At 29.4% G+C, this 25,233-nt stretch overlaps 1 protein-coding gene across 1 annotated transcript; it reads right to left on the bottom strand.

Annotated features, from left to right (window-relative positions):
- Window positions 1-822: 822 nt before the first annotated feature.
- LOC139524500 (cell adhesion molecule 2-like) lies at window positions 823-23,285 on the bottom strand. Its single transcript, XM_071319301.1, has 9 exons — window positions 23,104-23,285; window positions 15,739-16,134; window positions 14,797-15,144; window positions 13,664-13,948; window positions 10,705-10,788; window positions 9,179-9,307; window positions 7,693-7,714; window positions 5,240-5,300; window positions 823-4,840 (listed from the first exon to the last, which is right to left on the bottom strand). The coding sequence occupies exons 1-9, from the start codon at window positions 23,159-23,161 to the stop codon at window positions 4,715-4,717; spliced, it is 1,509 nt and encodes a 502-aa protein (XP_071175402.1). The 5' UTR covers window positions 23,162-23,285; the 3' UTR covers window positions 823-4,714.
- Between the last annotated feature and the right edge of the window lie 1,948 nt (window positions 23,286-25,233).

Here is a 25,233-nt window from a genome sequence, read left to right as displayed (position 1 = left end):
GCATTGTGTATTAGTTTCATAACACTTGGTTGAGGCAAACTAAAGTAAGAGAAAGGAAACAAGTTTTGTAAAGAATGGACCTACATTGGTAACACTGAATACCCCTTCCAGTGATACAAGGGCATACAAACGTTTCATGGTGCAATCAATTTAAGTTTTTTTACAAAACACATTAAGATTTCAGAACTACAAGTGTTTTAGTGTATGAAGCTGCAAAACGAGTTCAACCTTAATAAACTTATCATAGATACCATGATTAAATTTTGTTTTTACTTTAGACGCGAATTTCGTCTACAAAAGTGACACTAGAATCCAAAAAGTTAAAAAATCAAAATAAATTGCGCAGTTGAAGAGCATTGAGTACCAAAATTCCTAAAAGTTTTGCCAAATACAGCTATTAAGGTAATCTATTCCTGAGGTAGAAAAGCCTTAGAATTTCAAAAATTCAAAAGTTTTGTAAACAGTCAATTTATAAATATGACCATATCAATAATAATTCATATCAGCACAGAAGTGCTGACTACTGGGCTGGTGATACTCTTGAGGTATTAAAACTCCACCAGTAGTGGCATAAACTTTCTCTAGATGAGTGTTTAAAGTATAGATAAGTGTGACATTATATTACCAAATCTTCAATAAATGTCTCATTTTGGTCACACTTGTGTTGTGTTTTTAATTGTGTGAAATTTAATTTGTTTTCCAAATGTCATCTTTTTTATTTCCATGTTTATTATCCTCTGAAGTATATTTTAACTGAAATACCAGTTGTTTTTCTACAGTGTTTTTTTAAATAATGACACATCTCACAACATAACACAAATATTACAGAAATTCAAATTTTATTAACAAGTTAACTTAGAATCTGGAATTCTTAAAAACAATCTAAATGTAATGCTAAATGATAAAATATATGTAACTTGATTGAATTTTCCTTGTTCCCTTTACATACAATTGATCTGGTCGATATCATGATCTCTTTGTAAAAAATTGAAATCTACAATGATAATGACTGATACACAACCTGAATAATGATTAAACATGCCCTTAATTGTTCTTGTTTATTCATTAACTATTTGAGTTTTGGAAATGCATATGGATAGATTACTTAAAGTTAAAATTGATCTGTATATTCACCATTTACATTTTCCAATTTCATGATTTGTGTATATGTATAAATCAAAACATAAAATAATACCTGGTAATTTGAACAACCAATATTGCTTGATATCACCACACTATAGCTGCTGGGTTATATGTTTATTTAGTATTCCATGTAAATTATCAACAAAGTTATTATCTGATAGATTATGTTGATGACGTAATAATAATACTATCTTCTTAACAACAAATATACTTTCAATGTTTTATAATATCTATATCCCACAGTCATTATATTTTAATGGAACTTAAATTAATTTTTAATTCATTATTTAAGGTATCAAGGATGATTACCCCTAAATGTTTGCTTAGTTTCCTATCTTTTGTGCTATTTTTAAATTCATAAAAAGAGCATGTGACTTAGCTTGTTTTTAAAAATAAATGATATGCAGAACAATATGTAGAACAAAGGTAAATGATCAATATTCATATAAAAGATGAGATAGGTCTTATTCAATTGTACATACTCATGTTCCTGCTATATCCCAACACAGGTAAATCTACAGTTCAATTTATCATATAATTAAATTATATGAATAATCTCCCCTTATACATCAACTCTGAATTAATCTTTATTTTTCATAAGGCCATGAAGAAAATGTCTAAGATGAAATTAAAATTCATATCATTTTTAAAGTTTGTTAATTTGGGTAAAACCTAAACAGATTATTTAAGTTCCAAGACTGCTGCTGCAACTTAAAATGATCACTTCACTAAGACTGTTTAAATTTAAACACTTAAGTTAATTGCAAAAGGCAGTTTGAAATCTTATCAACGGAAAAGTCTATAAAATTTAATAAAAATTGTTTAAGGAAAAACTAACAATTTTCCTATGATCCAAGTCCCTTGTAAAATCTATGTTTAATTACACTTAAAATGATGGATTACCGCTTATTTTAATATTTCCATGTAAATAATAAATAAACAGTAGACATTATATGATTTCTTCATCAAAATAAAGAGAAAAATGTATATAGTCTATAATACAATGACCTATAATGAATGACATATTATACATGACTAGTAAATGGTAATATCATAGATGATATAGTCTATAGTACAAGGAGATATCTACAATAGTATACTACAAGAGAAATGAGATATCTATGATATCATGTTAAGATGACAAATCTACAATGGCAAGTGAATATAGTATTGCGATTTATATTATTCAAAATATTTGGGCTGATGAATACCAAAAAGAAATTTGTATCCACTATTTTACCCTGAATTAATGCATATGAAAAATTGTTAGAAATGGAATAACTGAAATAGCATTACTGATTCATTATTTGTTTTTTAATTTAAATTTCAAAGGAACAATAACTTCAATAGAAACCAAACTAGATAATGTTGTTAACGATAGAACAGTTATGGTTAACAATGTGTAAGAACTACTAAAACTACAAAGAAAAATAACTAGAATCAAACAAAATAAATTATTACATAAGAATACAGACCTGAGTTCAATGTTGTGTTTTTAACTGGCTAATTTAGAGAAAATGAATCGGATTTAAGTACAAATTATTGCCTTAATCCATAATTTTTAACACAGTCATCATCGTATATATTTGCAAGCTGTTATTAACTTAAATGGTCCCATATATAATTAACAGCCACACAAATACATATGCATTAAGATGTGAACAATACTAAATGAACAAATACGTATGAATGTACTGGGTTAAATTATGAATAAATGAATGTCTATGAATGAATGAAAGTGACATGCCGATATTGGTGGGTTATACATTTAGTAAATGCTGTATATTTATATATAAGAAGCTTATAATTACATACTTAAGGGTAGCGTGTCAAACATTATCACTTTTGTATAATACAGTGCAGACACTCGCAAAAAATCGACTTAATTAAATCAATCACATACAATTCTCACTACAAATCATACCATGCGACTACTCTAAAACATTGACTTTGAAGAAACAAAATTATACACATTACAAGTCATACTATTGGTCAATTGGACAATGGTCAAGGACACATTTTTTCCTACTTAAATGACAAAATTAACGGGTCCTGACAAAAATTTCTCAAATTCTCAAATTTCCATTTTCAACTTTTGCAATTATGTTAAAAATGTAAAACAATGTATCATAACTTCACAGCTCTTGGTTTTGGGAAATTTTCTAAAGAACATTCATATATTTTAATGCCGATGAATTATATATGATGTGGAAATTGTCAAACTAATACTAATTTCACAACACTTTTGAATAAAAAAAAAATTCATTTCATAAATTGTAATTCACAACACAGAAATTTGGAATGATATGTTCTAATTCTATCTAAAAAATGTTAACAAGACTGCAAAAACAAACAGCCATATAAAAACTTGGAAATGCAATGTATGTTCAATAGTTTGCACTTAAACAGTAACTTATAATTATAAAATAATGGACGAAACTTTTTACAAGGCCACTTACTCTTGGAGGGAATGGATTTTGATAAAGTTTATAATTAAAAAATTTGATTTTGCATAAAGTACAAAAATATATGTATTTCGTGTACAGTGCTCAGATATGTTTAATACAACTTAAAATCCAACAAAATGGATTTATAGTCAAATATAATGATCATTTAATATAATAAACCAATAGTGAAATGAAATAGCATCTTACATACTTCAAGTGATCCCGCCTAATGGAATGTATTACGTAGCTAAAAATTATATATAAAAATAGTTTTATGTACAATCATGACAGTTAGCACTTTTGTTTGTAATATATTAAAACATAATTGAAATACATGCAGTCCCTTCTCTATGTATTATCCATACATTTCACCATTTCATTCAATTACTGATATGATTATACCTTCAATTGACAGAAAAAAGCCTTTACATTCAAAATTAAGCTTTTTTTGCCAAAATACATGTATATACAAGACCATGAAGACTTTCATTTCTCATAAAATACCTAAACTTAGTATGTGCTGGTCAGCCTGGCCTAATGCTCGATTCAAATAACATGCCCTGTCGCTCCTTATGTTAAATCATCAATAAATTTTACTGTATAGATTTTCATAAATTATTTCCATTCTTATCAGTTTGAGATTCTTGACAAACAGAAGTAAAACTTCATAGTAAAATCTTTTACAATTATAGTTGTACAAGTGTATTACCAATTATAAATTTCTTCTTATTATCATGATAGCATTAATAGCAATTACATGATTAGGACGATCCATACAAAGACCGCCTTGAGGGACAATTATTGTACAAGTTCAGAAACAAAATGATTTGATATTGCATAAAGCCAAAGCTTAACACTTTTTTTTCAGTGATGTAATTATTTCCCTTTAATATCAGGACACAAGTATGATATCAACCATAACTAAAAATTGTCAATCACATGATCAATATTATACGTGCCATGATAAAAAAAACTTTCTAATCACATGACCTGCCATTATGTCACATGACACACTAACATTCACATACAATTTGGCACACATATTAAGCTTACAACTACAGCCCATACAAATACACAATTAAGTCTAATGGCATGATTTCTGTAATGAATGCACCAGATGATAGCTACACTCTTGGCATCATCACTTCAGCGTACGGTGTGTGATCTAAATCAGAATCTTGACTTAACTGTAATGGTTTCCGACTTCTTGGACGATCATCAAAATTCAAGTCTGCATAATGTATATTATGCTGAAATAAAATGAAAATCTTATTAGTTTACCATTTCATTTTTAAAACACAATTTTTTAACTTCCCTTTACAAATATATACAATTTTTTCTTCTTGTTATTGTCCATTTGACTTCTATATATTTGCAGAAAATAATTCTTAAAAATTCATTTTCATAAATTTAAAATGTTTTCCTCGATGTATGTTATATATGATATATACGAACTCTGACTATCAATTTCATAATTTTTGGTCAATGTTCCAAATTTGATAAATTTTCTTGCAACAATTTCAATCATTAAATCAAACACAGGTTCTCTCCCCTTCCATAATATAAAAGAAAGTTAAATTAAACTGAGTAATAGTATTGTCAAGATTTTATTTATGATTATATGTCTTTCAAAAATTTCATATACTTACATTATTAAATGGACCATTCTTATCTCCTAATGCATCTTTTCTATCTACAAAACTCAGGTTGCTGAAAAGAAATTAAACACAACAATTAATTGATTTTCATGTTGAAACTAATGCTATTCAAAAATATTAACAAGAAAAAAAGAGTATGTTTCCTGTGGGAAACTATAATTTCATGTCTTGTAAAAAGATCATTGTTGCATAAAATTAGTCATATTTTCTTGTTTCAATTGTTTGACAGTTGCCATTTCTGGGCTTTTTATAGTGTAGTATGGGGTATGGGTTTGGCTCATTGTTGAAAGCTGTACAGTGGCCTATTTTTATAAACTTCCAGTGATTTTGCTAGCGCTTGTCACTTTCGTAATTTACGAAAGGGTTATCGCATTGACGAAAGTATTTCAAATCAATTTCGTCACTTAAATTTTGAAAGTGTAAAAATATTTTCGCATTATGAACTATAAATCTACCTGTCTTTATGTTTTTGACAAGTTGATGACCCCCAGGTAATTAACATTTTCAACAGGTGTTACAAGTTGTGATTACAACTAAACAGCTTATCACTATCGGATGGGTCACTAATCCGTTAACTATTAATAAACCTCATAATTGATTATCATAATTATTTCAGTCAGGAAAATCAGTCAGTTCGCTATTCAACAACCAGGAGTATAGTTTTGTCATTTGATCAAAATTGTTACACCCCGGACAGTTTGCATTTGAATTTCAATATTTCTCCAACGATCACAATTTGAAGTTTGTTTGTCGTAGATACGTCATTTGAATGCATTTTCGTCATAATTGATATAAATTGCCATCAAAAACTTTCGACAATTTCCATTTAAAATATAGAACTTTATTCAATGTTCAGAGATGTCTTCACTGGTTAAACAGGTGCTCCCTGTACTGTGTACTACGCATGCGTAAAAGTATTCCTATGACTATTTATAGACCCTGATTAAAAACGTAAAATACGAAATCATTTAGAATCAATTAAACGAGAGAGACAAATATATCTATCTCTAACCAAAGGAATTTAAACCGAAAAAATGATAATTTCCTGATGAACTGGACACGTTTTGAATTTATCATCCACGTGTCACTTCCCGTTTTCATTTCATTTTAAAACCGAAAGTAGCAAACTTTATCTATTCTTAATTTGTTTACAACCTCCTTTCAGTCGTTATACTCTTTAAAAAAGATTTTATACAGTTCCAACGTTTTATAATGATAATGATTATGCAGTGATATAATCATTGCAAGTTTATTTCTGCTGTGATTCCTTGTTTAAAACAAGAATGTGTCCTCAGTACACGAATGCCCCACTCGCACTATCATTTTCTATGTTCAGTGGACCGTAAAATTGGGGTAAAATCTCTTATTTGGCATTAAAATTAGAAAGATCATATCATAGGGAACATGTGTACCAAGTTTGAAGTCGATTGGACTTCAACTTCATCAAAAACTACCTCGACCAAAAACTTTAACCTGAAGCTGGACAGACGGACGGACGAACGGACAGACCAGAAAACATAATGCCCCTCTACTATCCTAGGTGGGGCATAAAAAATGAATCCTACTTTTGTTGATCAGGAATGTCCTCTGGAACAAACTGAAGAGAAATTGTGCACTAAGTTTCCACATCCCATGTCAGAATCTTTCATAATAAGGTCCAATACAGTCAAATAATACAATACTGACTACCAATCATGCCTAAGTCCTTTAAAATCTGACAAAGTCAAAGATGAATCTAGTAAAATACATCCTTGGTCCCTTGCTGTTGCACAAAAAAAATGTTGATTTTCATAGCACGCAAAAGTGACTAAAGCCCTCAAAATCCTAGCTTAAACTCTGAACTACTCTAGTGGAGAGTTGTCTTATTAGCAATCATACTACATCCTCTTCTTCTGATATTTACATGTGTAACACTTATTAAATATCTGAGTTCAAATAAAATTTTGAGTGAAGTTCCTGTTGCCCAATCATTAGCTGTAAGTGAAAGTTTGTTATTGTTGTTTGTCTTTTGGTAACTATTCTTGCCATGCTGTTGTCTGTTTTTATTTCATTTTTCCTCTTGCCCTTGGTTTTTTTATAAGCAGAAATGGCAGTAATTTGATACAGAAAAAAAATCACATTATAGATGCACAACGTCATGCTCTGCAGAAGAAACCTGCACAAGCTTTATCAGATTCTGTATAGCCGTATTTAGAAAGTTTGGAAAAAATATTACATGGATGAAAACTCCCCAAGACAGAAGTAATCCAAATGTCTTCCATTGCTTGACTTGAAGCTAATACAATCAAAAATTACTTTGCAAAAAAGTATGTTTTTACCAATCCACTGTGTATATTGTTAATAGATATGATTGAGCATTTTTTAGCCAGTTTTCTAAATAAAGTTCAGAACATTCCATTCCTTTCTAATTGTACAATAGAAGAAGATACAAAAAGTAAACTTACTTTCTTGGTTTCTCTGGTGGTTCTGAAAGTAAAATTATGAGAAATTATAAAACCGTTCAGTTTCAGAAGAGAACACATGTAATTTGGATTGTTGAGAAATAAAGATATATAGATAGATTTGAACTGAGAATTTAAAGGTGAAATTAAATAAAATAAGTTGCTATAATATCATGCATAAGTCTTGTGTGTGAATATGCCTCAATCTATTTTAAGTCCAGAAACAAATCACATTCAGTTTATCAATGGGCAACTTAATTTTTACCACCACTTGTAATGATTTTCTAAAACAGTATTGAATGTCCAGGACATCATGTCAGTTGTAATTTTAGATTCTCGTGAATGATTGTAGACCAAAAAAATTATCTGATAAAGGACAGATTTATATGTACCGGTATATACTTTTTTTATAACAGACATCTCTGTTATTAAGGTGTACCCAACACCTTGACTAATATTAATTTGGCTGTATAATTTTCATAAAATTTTGACAAAATGTTTACTTTGACCCTTTGACAAAAATGTAAAAAATTTCAAAAAATTTGAACTAACCACTTTAGAGAAAACAAATTTGGTTACATAGCAGTTTGACGAACACTTATTTTGATCATTGAGAATCTTGATATTTCTTTAACAAAACAACTTGATTAAAACATTTAGCTGATTTTGACAGAGTTATCTCCCTGTAGTGTTAGGTACCACCTTAACAAGTAGATTGTGGGAAAAAAACATGCAGCTAATCACATTCTGACCACATGTCATAGGTTTGTAATCATTTATTCATAATCTGTTCTTTACACTTCACATTTCAATCTTTAATCAATGAATAGCAATAAATCAATTGTTCACATCCCTTATTAGCCTAAAGTAAGGTACAACTGGTGGGCTCATAAAAATAAAGATAATCAACGTGCACTGAGTGACTAAGCAACATCTTCATGACTAAATTCATTGGAAAATGATAACTTAAACAGTCATGACAGTAGCTTAGTTTTTCATTTAAATGTTTTGAATGTTAAATCCATTGACATTGTATTCATTTCATTTAATCATCAACAGTATTAGTCTTTTTCGTCAATTTTGTTTACATGTGCAAGTTATTAATCACAAATTGTCTCCCTTATACCAATTTGGGTAGCAACTTCATTTTGCTAAGGAGTTAGTCAATCATCAAATTTAAATGATTTTCAAAACATTTTGGTGATTAAGAATCGTCATTTCGATGGCCTGAATGTGTGTCAATTGTTTGCAATCTCACGCTAACACGCTAACATCATGAACATGTCTAATGTGCACTTTTATGATTTTATGGCCACATTTCAAGATTCCTAAATTTATGATGACTTTTATAAAAACCTACTGATTTTCAAAATAAAATGTGTATGCCTGATTCATAAAACAAGAATATATTATATAACTTTCAAAAACGTTTTTACATGTTTATAAAGCCATATTACAATATGTAGTTTATGAAAGCCATTATTCTTACCATCAATGCTGTCATCCTTCCCTCTATTATTCCTCCTCAGGACAAAGATAACTATGATTATAATTATTATGACGATTACTGCTATACCAACAGCTATTCCTGCTATTGCACCAGTACTCATGCCATCATCTACAATGATTGGGAAATAAAAATAATATATAAAGTCAACAATTCTGATTTCAAGCTTGCCCCTTCTATCAACATACTGTGAACCAACTTATTTAAGTGGATTTTTTATTTCGCCGACTTTGCATCAATTTATTTTTGTGGTTTACTCTTGATATTGATGTAATTATGTGAGAATAGACCCAAGTGTGCTATACATGCTATATATTAGTGAGGAATATTTTTGCATTATTTTTCCAATCAGAAAAGTCACGAAAATTTTGTTGGTTTACAGAACATTCACATCATATCTGAATATATTTCAATTCTATTCCCATGATAATATATCTGATATTTTAGAGAGACATAACATTCCATAGGAGTAAGTTCAGTATGGGCCTGAATATCATGTCCATTGTTTCATGTAAAAGAGTTGATGAAAAGACGTGCAAGTGTAAGAAAGTGAAATAAAACTTTTTTGTCAAGCTTTTCTTACAGAGCATTAACATTTACTACTAACCTACTACTTTCAGTACTGAAATAAAATACTTATATGAAATAAAATATCTACTTTCTTTTGAAGTATAGTTCTTTCCCTCAGGATAAATAAGATATCTTAAACTAATTTGACTTTTATTTCCAATCTAGTGTTTACCCGATACAGCATGAAATGACAGATGCACAAACCAAAATATAATGCATCCCTTCTGGTATTACTGTGGCATAAACAAATTCAAAATCCAAAGTGTGGAAAAAATGGGAAAATAAACAAACAATCCTGCTCCTGCTTGAAAATATAAGGCAAATTATAAAACATTTAAATTCACAAGGGGAAAGTAATCAAGAACAGCTAGATTGATGCAACCCTATGCTGAACTTGATCTGTGCTTTATGGTAATAAGCAGCCTGTATAAGTTTTATCACGTTTGGTGAAGCAAACTTAAGTTAGAGAGAACAAAAACCAATTTTGAGGATGTTTCACAACGCAACGGACGGGACAGACACTTGGGTAACACTTTAAGTCCCTTTCCATAATTTATCCAACATTTCTTCAAAGCAGTATACATATCTAATGATGAATGAAACAGGTAGCTACATTCCAAAGTCCATAACTTGTCTAAACACAGCATATTAACTATTTTCATATTTTCTTAACCTGCATCCAAAAGTAGCATACATGTTCATCCTCTCTTTTAACCTCAATATCTTTAAGAAGTTTTATATATGGGACATGCCACTTCAGCACTTTAAAAGCAACTTGATTTGTTATAAGGGCTGGTGACCATACAAAATGACTACATAGTTATCAGGGTGATCATTCCCTTGCAGATGATATTTCTAATGCAGCTGTAGTATGATTCTTCATGTAATGAAATAATTCTAATTAGTTTCCCTCCCATTTAGATATTTGTTAAACATACCTGTTGGTGGAAGCTGTGGTGCAGCAGTTGGACTGGATTCTGCAGTAGTAGAAGGAGTTGTAGTTGAAGTTGTAGTGGTAAAGTCTAATAAAGTAAAAAGTATCATGCACTAGTTGCCAAATATACCACCATACAGATCTTGATTTAGTCACATTTTACTCATAAAATTAGAAATTTAGAGAATTGTCTTTGATTTATGTAAAGGGCTTTGTTTTTTATGAATTTTGATGAAATGTGAATAAATGTGGATGCATTAATATTCGTGGTATACAAATTTCATGAGGATAGGTTTATCACAAATTTCAAAGTTCAAAGAATTGTTAAATTTATTTAGGATTAATTACTGACTATCATTATAAAGCCAACACTATGAAATCAAAAGTTGACTAAAAAACATATTTTCTTCAATCCACATTTAATTGATATCCACGTAATTAAATGAATCCACATGAACTTTTTATTCAGTTAAACTGAACAAAAATTATGTCTGCATCAACATTTGGATTTTGCCAAAACTGTTTGGTTATTCAGACAATTTCTTGAGGAAAATTTCAGTCTTTTCTTAAGAAATTGCTAACGCATTCAAAATCAACGGAATACAAGATATAATAATCTATCTAAAATAAGAAAACCTTTACCAATAAAAAATATAAATAAAAACAAAGAAAACATATGTACGAATCAAGAACTGTATTTTTCTGGTGTCATTCTCTGAAAAAAAGCTCTAGCATATACAAAGTTATCTAACAATCTTCTCAGAAGTATTATACCATGTATACTGTGGTTCATTTGCGTTTACATTTGTTTTTGATTTTCTGTATTTTAACACCACTTTAAAGCACGGCTTTTGGGCTATTTCGTGGTAATAATTTGATGATGTGTCACTGCTGAGCAAGGAGATCTGAATTTGATGCAAAATTACTTTTGTGCTGTTGTCTTTTTTAATTAAACCAAAAATATCAAATATCATCTTGGATAAGTTTGTTAAGGGTCCTAGTTGGCCCATAATATTAATATTATATTATGGTTTTAAGATAAAAAATATTTTCAGTTGATTATTATGTACATGCAATTATTTAAAGTGTCAGAAATAGAATTATTTTTGCCTTGTTTTGTAAAGCGCTGACATTCTCTTCCTAAATAGGTATTTTGGTTAAGGTTGACAAAACCATGAATTTCAACCCTTATTTAAAGAACACTGATTCATAAATTTACTACAAAGAGAGCTATTTCTTATCTAGTCATTGTTTTAGCTATGATTTATTGTGATTATGGTCAATAAATCTGTATTTGAAATTTTAGCTAGATATTGGGTCTTATTCGGGTCATTTAGAACCTTTTTCAATTATCAAATAATAACAACTATCTTACTATATTAGCTATTTTACTAGACAGGTGGTATTTTTTAGGGTTCACCAAACCTGGGAGTTTTGATGTTTATATACTGTAGGTATGATAGCATAGGAAGTAAAATAAAGGTAACACTGAGATAATTGAGAACTATATATCATGCTACACTTCAATCATATATACGGCTATATTTTATGTGAATAATACATCAAATAAACCAGACGTTAATTTTGTTGTTACACAAATTGTACCAGTTACATTGATATTTTAGTCGTAATGGTAAACAGGATTTCTTTATAACCCCAGATCATGCCAATTTGATCATTGATTTTTGAAATACAATTTTTGAGAAGCCTCTGAGAAGATCACTTATACTTTTATTATTGCAAATAAGAATTTATACATTATATAAAAGATGGTATATATATATATTATAAACTGCTGATTAACTGCACATGTTTTAAAGACACCTGCAGAATATTATAGTACATAATGTCCATTTAAATATAGTTTTAAAATATTCTCTGTTATAAGCATTATATGGATTACATTTTTCCTAGCAGCTGATTCTGTTTTCAATTTTGAGCAACGAAACTACCTTTTTTTAATTATTGGTACTATGGATGGATCTTGGACACATTGTAACAGTTTATATTTATTTTTCAATTATTTTTAGCAGAAATATATATTTCAAGGGTTTTATGCTTCATAATTATTCAATGGGCATTAGACAATTTCCATAAATATTTCATTAGTCTTTGGTGATTGGTGATTTGATTTTTTCTACATTTTCTGCTTATAAACATGATAAGATATTTAACTAACTGATAATGTTATAAGTAAACTTACAGGATTTGTACGACAACAAAAAATAAACAAAAGCAAAATAAATTTAACTTTTTACAACCCATAAAACAATCAAATTGTTGATAGAATAAGAATATAAATATGAGAAATAAAGAAAATTTTTTTTGCATGCACATGCACAGATGAATGAAAAAAGGTAACTAAAAATGCAAATATATTCAAAAATTTACACTTTAAATTGAATTCTATAATGAAGTCTTTATAAAAAACAAAAGTCATAGCACACAAAACATGCAAAACAGCAAAATAAAAAAAAATCATTTCTTTCCAACAGTAAATATTGTGATTTAAAAAGAAATAAATATACAAATAAATGGAAATCTGCAGTAATAAAAAAATTGCCAACTTCAATTGACTGTATTTATAAAGAATTGTCCTAATAAATTTTTCTTCTTTTTTGTTTTGTTTTCAACAATTTTAAGTAGTCAGAAATTAACTTGATACATATATTTAATAAATATTCCATGTTCCTAATTTTCTGATCATAAGACATTGTAATAACAAACAAATAACATATTTAATTTCAATATTTTGAATATGTATGCCCATATTTGTAATATAGAACTTGTCCTTCCCTAATTACTATTTACAACCTATATCATCCATTTTTTTTTAGCCTGATGGTTACACGAGGTATTTTTTCTTCTTATAGTTTTCATACCCTAGCATTAACAAAAGGTTGAGGTGAAAATATTGCTAAATGTGTGTGTTTGAGTGTATGTTCGTATATAAAGATACCCACCTATTTGTATGTGTATAGAGTTATTCATGTTGAATGTCTTTCCATTAAAACTGTTCTGTGCTACACATATGTAGTTATCTGTTTCATTCACCACAACATTATTGATGACATATGTAGGCCCAGTCCCTAGCGTCACACTGGTGTTGGATTCTTTGTGCCAAGTATAATCTGTGTTTATTAAAGCAGGATTTCCATCTGATGAACACGTCAGAGTTATGGGTTCTGCTCCTTCAGCAAATGTTGGATTTCTGGGAAACTTTGTTACTTGTACATTCCTTACACTATCTATAGACAAAAAATATAGAGAAAAACATAATAATACATGAATAAATTTACCAACAACCATTTCCTGAACATTTGGGAACAAACACTTCTTAAATCATTGAAGACCTGTTGGTGACCTTCTGCTGTTGTCTTCTTTATGGTCGGGTTGTTGTCTCTTTGACACATTCCCCATTTCCATTCTTAATTTTATTACATACCTTTACAGAATGTTTTTTTTAAGTACTAACATTAATCAAATAACACATACAGATATAATATATGCAAACTTGAATTATGATTTGCTATCTGACAAATGCTTTCCACATCTGTATGTCTATTCTTAAATACTGTGAGTAATATTTGAAGCTAACAAAAGAATTCCCCATGAGTTTCCACTAATATCATTACAAGCACTGTTTATATTGCAGTGTTTGTATAAGGCCACACTTAAAAATATTTTAGTTTGCCCAAACCCTACCCAAAGGTTGAGACAGTGGGTAGGTAGGTAGGCATTGTCTTTTTTTTTCAAAAAAAGAAATTGAAGTATCAGCATGATCAGATGTTTATTAATCTTCATGCTTATTTGATTAAAAAAGAACTTCTTCAAATCAGGACAATAAAAGAATTTGAGTAGGCAGCTTTTTTCTGTGTAGGTAGCGTTTGGGCAAACAAACCTATTATTTATTATAGCCTAATCCCCATCATGCAAATTTATAGTTTTCATTCAATTTGGACTTATCATCCCCTAAAACATTTAGAAACAATGTGGATCAAAACAATTAAACAATTGTAAATTCTTTTCAAGTCTTCCTCATAACTTTTCGATGGAATGATAAATATGTATCAAAACTTATTTAACCCCTACTTACAATATACATTAATGAAGTTAGTCTGTTGTTTTAAATCTAGTGCTTCCCCTTGATAAACAACCTGACATCTGACTACAGCATTATTATCTAGTTGTTCCATTTTCAGTGTCAGCGAACTGGTACCGTTAAATGTACAGGTTCCAGGCATAATAACTGCTGTAGTGGTTTCTGATTCGTATGGTGTTTCCTGTATAGTAACATCATTGGAGTCACGTCTGTATCTCACCCATCTGAACTTGCCTTGTGGTTTACCAACATTACCCGTACATGTAAAGACAACATTGTTTCCTTCTTCTATCCCAGCTGATGGTACATATGATGGTACACTGTCTGGTTCTTCTGGGTTTCCTGTAATACATTATAGATAAAAGAAATGTATTAATAACAGTAAGTACTAAGATACATTTGTTGTAAACTTACTCACAAGTTTAGTTTAAACATATTTATCTATAGTGGATTGGGAAACAAGGTATTGCAACTCATAAATATTCCTTTTCCACTTTGCGGTTGCAAATGCTGTATTGTAGCTACATTAGCTCGCTCATTTTTTGAAATCTACACAGCAACTTTTATACTCACAAAGGAGTATAACTCAAGAATGGTAAAAGTGATGCCACCCAATTTTGAAATTGATTTATGTTATGGTAATAGGCATTGTTTTAAAGTTCCATAACATTTAGTTTAGGCAAACTAAAGCTATATTAGAGAACAGAAACATAAAAAAATTTATGTTTATAAAGGTGCATAACTCAAGAATATTAAAAATGACCCTACCCAATTTCCAACTTGATCTGTATTTTGTAGTACATTAATAAGTATTGTTTATAAGTTTCGTAATACATTAATACATGGTTGAGAAAAACTAAAGTAAGGGAATGGAAACTATATTTTTATGTTTATAAAATTGGCATACTAAAAAGGTGTATTGTGAGTTTGTCCTACCTTTAACACTGATATTTGCAACAACAGAATTTGCAGAAGTACTTCCACCAGAACCTGCATATGCTACATTACACATGTACTCATTCTCGTCTTCACATGCTATCTGAGTAAACTGCATTGAAGCAGAATTTGTCATAGTATCTGTTGGGTTGGTTAGTGTCACTCTGTTTGATAAATAATTGCCATCATTTGTTAGGGTTGCATTTAATGGAAGTGATGGAGTGTAAAATATAGCTACATTTTTAAACTGTCCATTTATTTTAGCCATAATGTTTACACCAGTAACATATTCTTCCCCTGGCACAGTTGTATAAGAACATTTCAACTCTAAACTAGTCGATCCAAGTATTCCTTCTGAAGGTGTTGCCTGTAACTGGACACTTATACTTTCTATACCTACAATAAAAGAATAGTCAATTAATAAGAAATAAATAAGTTACAGTAAATTTGATGTTTCAAGTCTTTCATATTTGAGTCTTTGAGATCTGGGAATGACCAATTGCAATATGAAGTTGAAATATATGTTCTCAGCAAAATTAGGACTTCCAACACCCAACACTTGAAAGTTTCTGTTATTACTTAAACTTTGGCATAAGCTATTCAAACAGAAAATCAATTTGTATATTATTTGGTCACTAGAAGAAAATTCTCATTGCCTTTAGCCACCTTGAGAATCATACAACATCTACATGTAATTGTTAAATCATTAAAATTATAACACAACACCTTAATTGAATTTCAATATATAAAATCTATTCTTAATATCACCATGGTACTACACAAGGGTATGACGTTACACAAAAGATATAAAAAAGTAATGATTCTCAGTGCAGTTTCAATAAACAGGTGAGTGGATATTTGGAGGAGAATGCAATGCAAAAAAGTGGAGGATAAACCATCTACTCATCAAGTACAAATGTAACACTCCTTTATAAGAATGGCCCTCATACATTGTAGGATGTAAGAGGACATTACATGGTACACCTGTTTAAAGCCAGGTAATGATAAAGGTCCCTAATAAGATAGAATGACCTATCTGGTATGTCTACTATTCTATCACACATTATAAGGTATGATAATTGGATCTTTACAAAGCTTTGAAGTCTTTTAAACTAGTGGTAAATAGAGCGTTTCTTCATTACTGTGCAGTTTAAATCAGGACACACAAACTAACTTGATTATAACTGTGTATGAATCTTTATCATAAGTGAAGTTATAATCAGGGATAAAAAACTATGATATATAAACATGATATATGGTATCTATAATTACATAACAGATGCACTGTTATCATTAGTTAAGACCCACCCAAAATATGTTTTGTTAAATTATGTATAAACATGCACACATTTTAAATTATGTTTAACAAAAGATAAACAATATTCTTCTGTTTTCATGTTTAAACATTTGTTAAAAGGGTTCAAACAATGAACCAGACCAGCACATAATAGATGCAAATTGCATACTGCTGAGTTTTATTCTTAACTGTATATGTACATGTCTGATTCAATATTGGTATATTTTCTTTCTGCAATTTAGTTCTAGTCATTTCTCTAATGTTTCCTAAAGTAATTAAATCAGTAATACATGTACAATCATTACTGTCAAACCTCATTATTCAAACATGTGAAAAGCATTTCTTACTCTTAGGAGTCAAAATCTGTTTGTTACAATGGCAATTCTCAGTTAACTCAAGTATGCTTTTTAAGTACTCATGAAGACGAAAATTGAAAATTCATCTGACCTTGTAAACTGTTGTACATATATATATTACATTTTGTACATGACATATACATGTATGTAATTTTGTAGTGTAGGATATGTAGTAAAATCTTATGACCTTAAACTGTTGTACATATATATTACATTTTGTACATGACATATACATGTATGTAATTTTGTAGTGTAGGATATGTAGTAAAATCTTATGACCTTAAGCTTACAATAAATGGAATTAAACCACAAGTCAAATATTTGTCTTAATCTTAAATGCTGAGATTATCACACTTGATTATCACCTCAAAGTTATACCTGGAATTAAAGTAGGTCAGATACACAGCTACTTAAAGGCTAGTTATCATGAAATAGTTCCTGCACCCAGGTCTAATATTATAAACTTCAAGTCTAATGGTACTCAGACTTGTGTTAACTTATCACAACTCAGTGGGGGTCTGATAAATATTAAAAAGAGAGCTACAATGTAGCTGGTCCATCAAAGAAAAGAAACAGGAAAGTTTGATGAAAATTCTATTTGATATACTGAACAACAGACCATTTCTTCCACTATGGCCTTTAGACCACTAAATCTTACTCTCCATAATATATAATTCTAAACAAATAAACAAGATGACAAATAAGATACATGTTGTTTAGTAGATCTGCCTGGCTATATTCCAAATAAATCTGCATTAGGACCAACACCTGGGTTATATCAGGGTTATACTAATTTAAATTTCTATCCTTCATTTACAAATTCTCAATGCTAAATTGTGTAAATTTCACATTTATATGCATATAAACACACATTAGAATACCAATTACATGTAATAAATACTTAACTCTAGCCTTCATATTGTTTAAATTCATATATGATAAGATTAGATCTTGGGTTAAGGGTAATAAAAAAATAACCAGTCTCATTGATTTGGGATTTTAGAAACACTTACCCTGTTACCCATATAACTATTTACAAAGAATAGAATGGAAAAATTAAAACTGTTTGTATCTATGAACTTGTACACATAGCCTACTACAGAACATGTAGTAATCATACTAGTGACTTTGTATAGGTATATATATATATTTATCATTTCATACAAATGAAAATCACCATTACTGAGCATATATATACAGTATGTATCAGTTTAAAAAACTGTATTTATATCTATAAAGAATATAAAAAGGTATCTATTTTAAAATGAAACTTGATAACAGACATTACCAGACCAAGTATCTCATGACATTTCAGGCGACAGTAAACTGTTCTTCTATTAAATATCCTACTCATTCATGCAAGGTAGACTTAGACCCAAGATTGAATAAACCTATCCAACTTTTTTGAATTTAGAATTTATACATGTAACGTTATACATGTTATAGGAAAATCAAAATGTAATGGGTTCAATATAAACATGATAAAAATTAAAAAGCTTCAAAATTTAAACACAAATGAATCAAGTTTAATATATTTATTCATTGATAAAATTTTATAAGGACTGTGCAGTTTGGATAAGGAAAGTATGTACTTTTATATGAGTAGTGTATGTTGTACATGTATAAACATAAACTGTCACTGTAATAAATTTAATAGTATGTTGGGGTTTTAATGTCCTACTCTGGAACCTATTGCTCTAAGTCTGACAGTGTGTAGAAACATGTACAACAAATAAAATTATTATGTCTTTTTAAGGTTTAAGTACATACATGTAGGTTTTATCTCTCAAGAGATTTCCGGTGACCTATAATTGGTAAATCAATTACAGAGATGATTTATTGTATTTTATTGGCGATTATTGAGATTTTTATGATCGTCAATGATGTGTTGTATTTTAAATGAGTGATGATTGACTTTTTATATCCCAGGATGTGACACATGACCACTCCCAAATAAGGTCATGACTAAAATACTCAACTTCATGTCAATACTAGATTCTCATACCTTGCTTTGTAATTCACTCAATGTGTCACAAAGAAGTAATACTCTATTTATAAAGAATGCAAATATGACTTAATTTTTAAAGGGATTTTCCATGTTTTACATACATTTGTTAAGGCATGACAGCTCAAATCTTTAATTTATAGTCATGAAAAAGAGGCTTATAAAAACATTCCTTTTTGGAAAAATAATTTTACACACATATGTTCAGAAGGGTGGGATTGAACTACCTAACATGACTATATATGTGACAATAAACAGTACATGTTTAGCTAAAAAAAGTTAACAATAAACATTTTTCTCTGATTGATGAATCAACAGTGATCAAAAGGAAAAACAAATATTATAATTCCCAAATGTCACATCAATACAAAGTTCAAACGTAAACAGAAAAAAATTCTTGTCCGGTCCATTTCACATTTTTTATCTGGATAAAATCTAATTGGTTATCTTGTTTTGTCTCATCTGACTAGAAGTGTGTTTATTACAGGTACATATACTGATGCATGCATTAAAACTGTACTGTAAATATTTCTTTACAAAATATGTCATACTAGTTTGAAAATACTATTTCTCGGTAATTGAATTCAAGATTGAATTTGTATACAAATGTAAATATAAGACATATATACAGATGTAAGGATATTTGAGGACAAGGAACACCCTCCATTGTAAAATTTCTGTTGACTATTGTTAAACATAACAAAAGATCAGAGGGAGACATGGTAGCTACAGATCAAATATTTGATCAGTAAATGTTATACAAGTTAGTCCTTCCTGTATTACCCCATGGCCTATATAATCAAATCAACCATAAAAAGTCAATTACATGTTATCATGTACAACTGACAATGTTCAGGTTATGACAGGTAACACTTCCTGTCTACCTGTATACATGTATCGTGCGTAGGTTTAACATCTTACTACATGCAACACATCCACTTTTGCATATAAATATTTACCATTCTAAATCTATTTAAAATTTCTTTCTCAAAGGTACCTTTAAGTATTCAGGCATAAAGAATAAACAAGATTTAAACTTTTTTAGGTTCATTAATCAAGGATAATTCATCTTCTGTATATATTGTATTTGGGCATGTTCCTTCATATCTGAAATCTTGATCGATAAGTATGTTTTTCTGAAGAGGACAACCTTAAATAGATAACACCTAACAATATGATGATAAACATGATAAAATCAGGAAGATCTTGTCTATTACCCAACAGACCTATTTTAATCTCAAGCCAATTAGATAATTCAGCCTGGGCAGGTGTTGATACAAACCTGGAAGGTTTCCATATGTCCAGAGTTAATGTAGATATAATCTATTACCCGAGTGTCAAAACAATGAACTTGCTTTAATTAACGTATTGTCAGAATTCAATGTGTCCTAAATATGCTAATTTAAACCTTTAACAAATACATTTAGTATTAAAATAAATAACTGGAATCTATGAATTTGGTTTATTATTAAAGTTGTTATCGTTAATATCATAAACAAATAAACCTACATTTTTTGTAAACGTTGTACATGTACGTATGTAACATGTCAATCTTTTGTCAAAATAAAACAGAAAATGAAATTTACTGCAAATGTACATGCGATTTCTTTGAAAAGAAATTACTGACTTCTCTGATCTAAAGCTGAATTTGTACAAAATGTTTTAAACAATTAAAAAAAAAATATTTTTTTGCAAATTTAAATGCATCTTTGTTCATATACTTTTGATTTTGTAAGTACAACAAATAAAATCTTGATGTCCTATATATATATATAGCTAACAGTCTATAAGACATAGTAAAGATTTTAGCTCAAATCCAAAATATATTTTGCACTTTAAATTCAATTACCAAATATTAATCTATAGTTTTTCTATACATCTGGTCAAACATCTCAATTACAATTACAGCCCTAATAATTGAAACTCTCTTCAGTCTGAACCGTTAGCCACCTGCTACATATAGGCATCAGCCCCAATTGTATTCAGACTAGCAAGTATTAGCAAAACACTTTCACATTAGAAAAATGGCAGAATATCGGACTTTTGAAGTTGAAAGTTTTTTGTGCAGACAGTCTCTATACATGAATTTCCTTTCTTCTTTGAATTTTACCTCTACTTCCTACTGTACATGTACAAATGAATTGTCAAATTTAAATAGGCTTACAATGTATATGCATAATTTCCTCATACATTAGTACCTGTCGTATACGGATATCCTGCATTAAATTTAACATAAAAGGAAAGAAATAAATCCTTGAATGCATAAGATACACTGATCAGAATTTTAGCTCAGTTGGATGTATCATATTCACATAAAGAAATTATACAAAATGCTTGAGAAATGATTTAAATGTTTTAGGATGCAGTTTCTTTCTTCAATTAGACCTAATTATGTCTAGGAAAAACTTGATCATGTTGATAAATGCAGGATATCAAACATGTCAAATTATAATTGAATGCATCTAGTTGTAAATCTGTTTACAACCAAATCTAGTCTAACCATTGTTATTGTTAGACAGCTTTTTTTCAAAGAAAACTCTCTATAGAAGGTAATGTACATGAAAGTGATGTTTGAAGATACAAATTTAAACAATTAACAAAGTTCATGAATTCAGTTAAGAATAACATTAAATTTGTTAAAAACGCCATGTCAATTCCCAAAATATTTTTATAGAAAAATTATTTGACATGGTAATGTCATGAATGTCCTACATTTTGTACATGTATATTTAGCATTTTTGAATGAAGTACAATGTACTTTCAGTTTCATTTATTGATATACATTGTATGTCAACAAAATGACTGGAAGAACCAGACTTGAGAATGTTGATTCTCAGGTCAACAGCGAAGATTTTCAAATACATGTACATGTAGTAATTTCGCCTGTATTGAAACTTCAACATGCAGATGATGTTACCGTAGGGGTAGGTTTCATCAGGATGAGGTAGGCAAACTGAAACAGAATGGTAGACTTTCTTAGGTGGACATGTAATTATTTTTTTATATTTGCTTAAATTCGTCTGAGTAAGAATGTACATGTACATGTACAAATGTAGGCATGGGCATAAATAAATGTCGTTATTCATCTTTAAATTGAGTAAAGAAACCATGCACCATGTAATGTTTGAGCTATCCTCATGATCCTGGAACTCTTCCATGTCACATGAGTCACTGTATTTATCTTTAGGTTGGGACAAAATTGACAGCAAATGTTGTAAAACATGATGTCAAATTTGTCAGTATGACATTTAATATTAGCATGATTAGAAAAAAACTTTTTAAATTATAAAGAAATATATTCATTTTACATGTACATGCATTGTGACATGCACTGTCATATTTTTAATGTATGCAGATATTTTGTTTAACTTTTAAGACAAATACAATATGTAACACTACATGATCATATGATACACTACCATCATGACCATCCAATGATAAATTTGGGATAATTGCTGTGAATTTTGTCTTTTGACGACTTGAAAAGCTACACATGTATGTAATTATAAAATCTCAAGGAAAAGTTGTATCAACGGTATTTTTTAGTGTCGTGTAATACTTTAGATGGCTATTTATATTAATATTCTTAAATAGAAGACCTTTTCAGGTGTATTCTCTAGACGATCCCCTTTTTCGGGAGCGTCACACGTTTGTTTTGATTTCCTGAAAGTAAACTTCCATTAACTCTGCGTTTATTTTGCACTTACCATTTATAATAAAAACACAAAACACTAAAGAAAACATTAAGCTTTTTGAATATTCCATGTTTCAAATTCTTTGCGTTGTTGATATAGAAGAATGGCCTATTAATGTTATACTGTCACAACCAAAATATTTGAAATGACATCCGCCATAGTTGACTCACAAGAAATTACCCAGCATGCAATACGATAAGGTATCTGTGGGGCTCGAATTGGGGAATAAAAGATGTTCTCTTAAATGTACTTTAAATTTAAGTTTAACATATATATAAATGATTATTATATTGCAAAAAATAAATATATACATGTTTCAGACTACAAAAATTTGATCTATCTTACAACAGTTTCACATGTGACTTGTCATATCAGTGCAGTGACTATTTAACCGGCACCGGCAAAATGGTGTGCTATTTAGCCGGCAAAATAGAATATAATTTTTTTTACCAGTATTGTGGGTTTTTTTAAATAAACAATATAAAGGTAATTAATCTTTTTTAAAGGTGTCACATATATATGCATAATGATAGTAACATATGATGTTGCAATTTTATATGGAGTGATTGTATGTTTAACTGATGATTCCATTGATGGTACACTATGATTGTAATAAAAAAAAGTTTTAAATCTTATAATGTTTGTTTTTTTCTTTTAAAAGAAAACCGTAAGTACTGTCTCAGCATGTTAACAAACTCTTTACTTTTTTCTATGTCTTCTTCCAGCTCTCTTTTTCCAAGACTCAATAGTATAGTAGTGAATTTTATATTGACATTAATGCTGTTATAGCATCGCATCTGTATCATCAGCATTGGTATTGTTTATATCTTTTTCAGATGTCATTTCTGCAATCCCCACTTTCTATATTGATATTTAGGTATTCAGTCTGTTGACTCTCTTATGCTTACTAGATTTCAAGCTTGTTTAGATAGCACCTGTACCGCTCTCTTACTGTAGGAGTGCTTGTCTAATACATGTATCAGATTGCGTATTTGTACTAGTAGATATGTTAATGCTTCAAATTGTATTGGTCATGGTTCAGAATCAACTGCTTTAACTACCCTTAAAATTTATGTAGACAAACTAGTTAATTTGATTATAATCAGGTTTCCCTATTAAGCAACTTTTTCTGTTTAATGGATATTGATATCTGTTATCATGTTATTGAGAAAGATTAATAAGAAAATAAAGACCAACAAATGCATATAATCTTAGTATTAAAATATCTGTAAAAAATATACCATAGCATACATGTAAATGCTGAATTTACAGTGTTATAGACTTATAGTGTCATAATTTGCTTGAATTTATTAAAATTAAAAATAACTCAGATAATATAATTAAGATTTTATTTTATTTTATTTTATCTCAATTGAATAAAATAAAATATAGAAATATGATAAATTTATTAGCAATTAATATAATTAACAATTGTTTGAATAATATGAGTTAATTACAATAATCTTTTGTTTATTTGTACAAGTATAGTTATCATTTTTAACTGGTTTCACAGTTATCCTCTATAATCTTTTTGAGTTCATTTAATTTCCCTTTGAACTTCAATTTCTAATTTTGCTTAAACATCAGTTTTCATTATACACCTTAAAGAATAGTCAACAATACAACTTCAATACTGGTATATCAGTAATGTACCAGTATTGTTGTTTTAAAAAAAAAGTTACAATACTGGTACAAAATTGTTATACCAGTATTGTGCACAATACTAGTATACCAATATTGCGATCACCAACTACAGGAGATCCGAGACTACTATCATATGTTATAGTAGTCTCAGCTCATATAAACACCTAAACTTTTAACTATCAAATTGATAGTTTAAAAATTGATATACAACTCTCCTTTAAAAGAAAAAAAAACACACCATATGGGTGAGTACTTTTTGTTGCTGAAGCAGTGTCAGATCGTTGGAAGATTAACACAGTCAGGACATCACATAGATTATTTGATGGTATATCAGAAACCATGTCATCAGTGTGTTCTATCATATGTACACCAAAAAGAGTGAGGAAAATGTCTCAAAGCACAAACTACAGGAAGAAATACTTTTACAACAAATGGCAAGTCTTGAATCCGACTGAGCTACTGGTGGTGAACATCAACAGAGATTAAATGTTATTCAAA

Source organism: Mytilus edulis, chromosome 5, assembly GCF_963676685.1.
Source record: "Mytilus edulis chromosome 5, xbMytEdul2.2, whole genome shotgun sequence".
Taxonomy (NCBI): domain Eukaryota; kingdom Metazoa; phylum Mollusca; class Bivalvia; order Mytilida; family Mytilidae; genus Mytilus; species Mytilus edulis.
This window is presented reverse-complemented; position numbering and strand designations above follow the sequence as displayed.

Excerpts from the sequence above, each read along its gene's own strand:
- LOC139524500 (XM_071319301.1), bottom strand. The coding sequence starts at position 23,161 with ATGGAATATTCAAAAAGCTTAATGTTTTCTTTAGTGTTTTGTGTTTTT. Across the intron at positions 9,308-10,704 it reads ACCACAGCTTCCACCAACAG|ATGATGGCATGAGTACTGGT; the intron begins GTATGTTTAACA and ends CAATCATTGTAG. Across the intron at positions 4,841-5,239 it reads AGAATGGTCCATTTAATAAT|CATAATATACATTATGCAGA; the intron begins GTAAGTATATGA and ends ATTTTATTTCAG.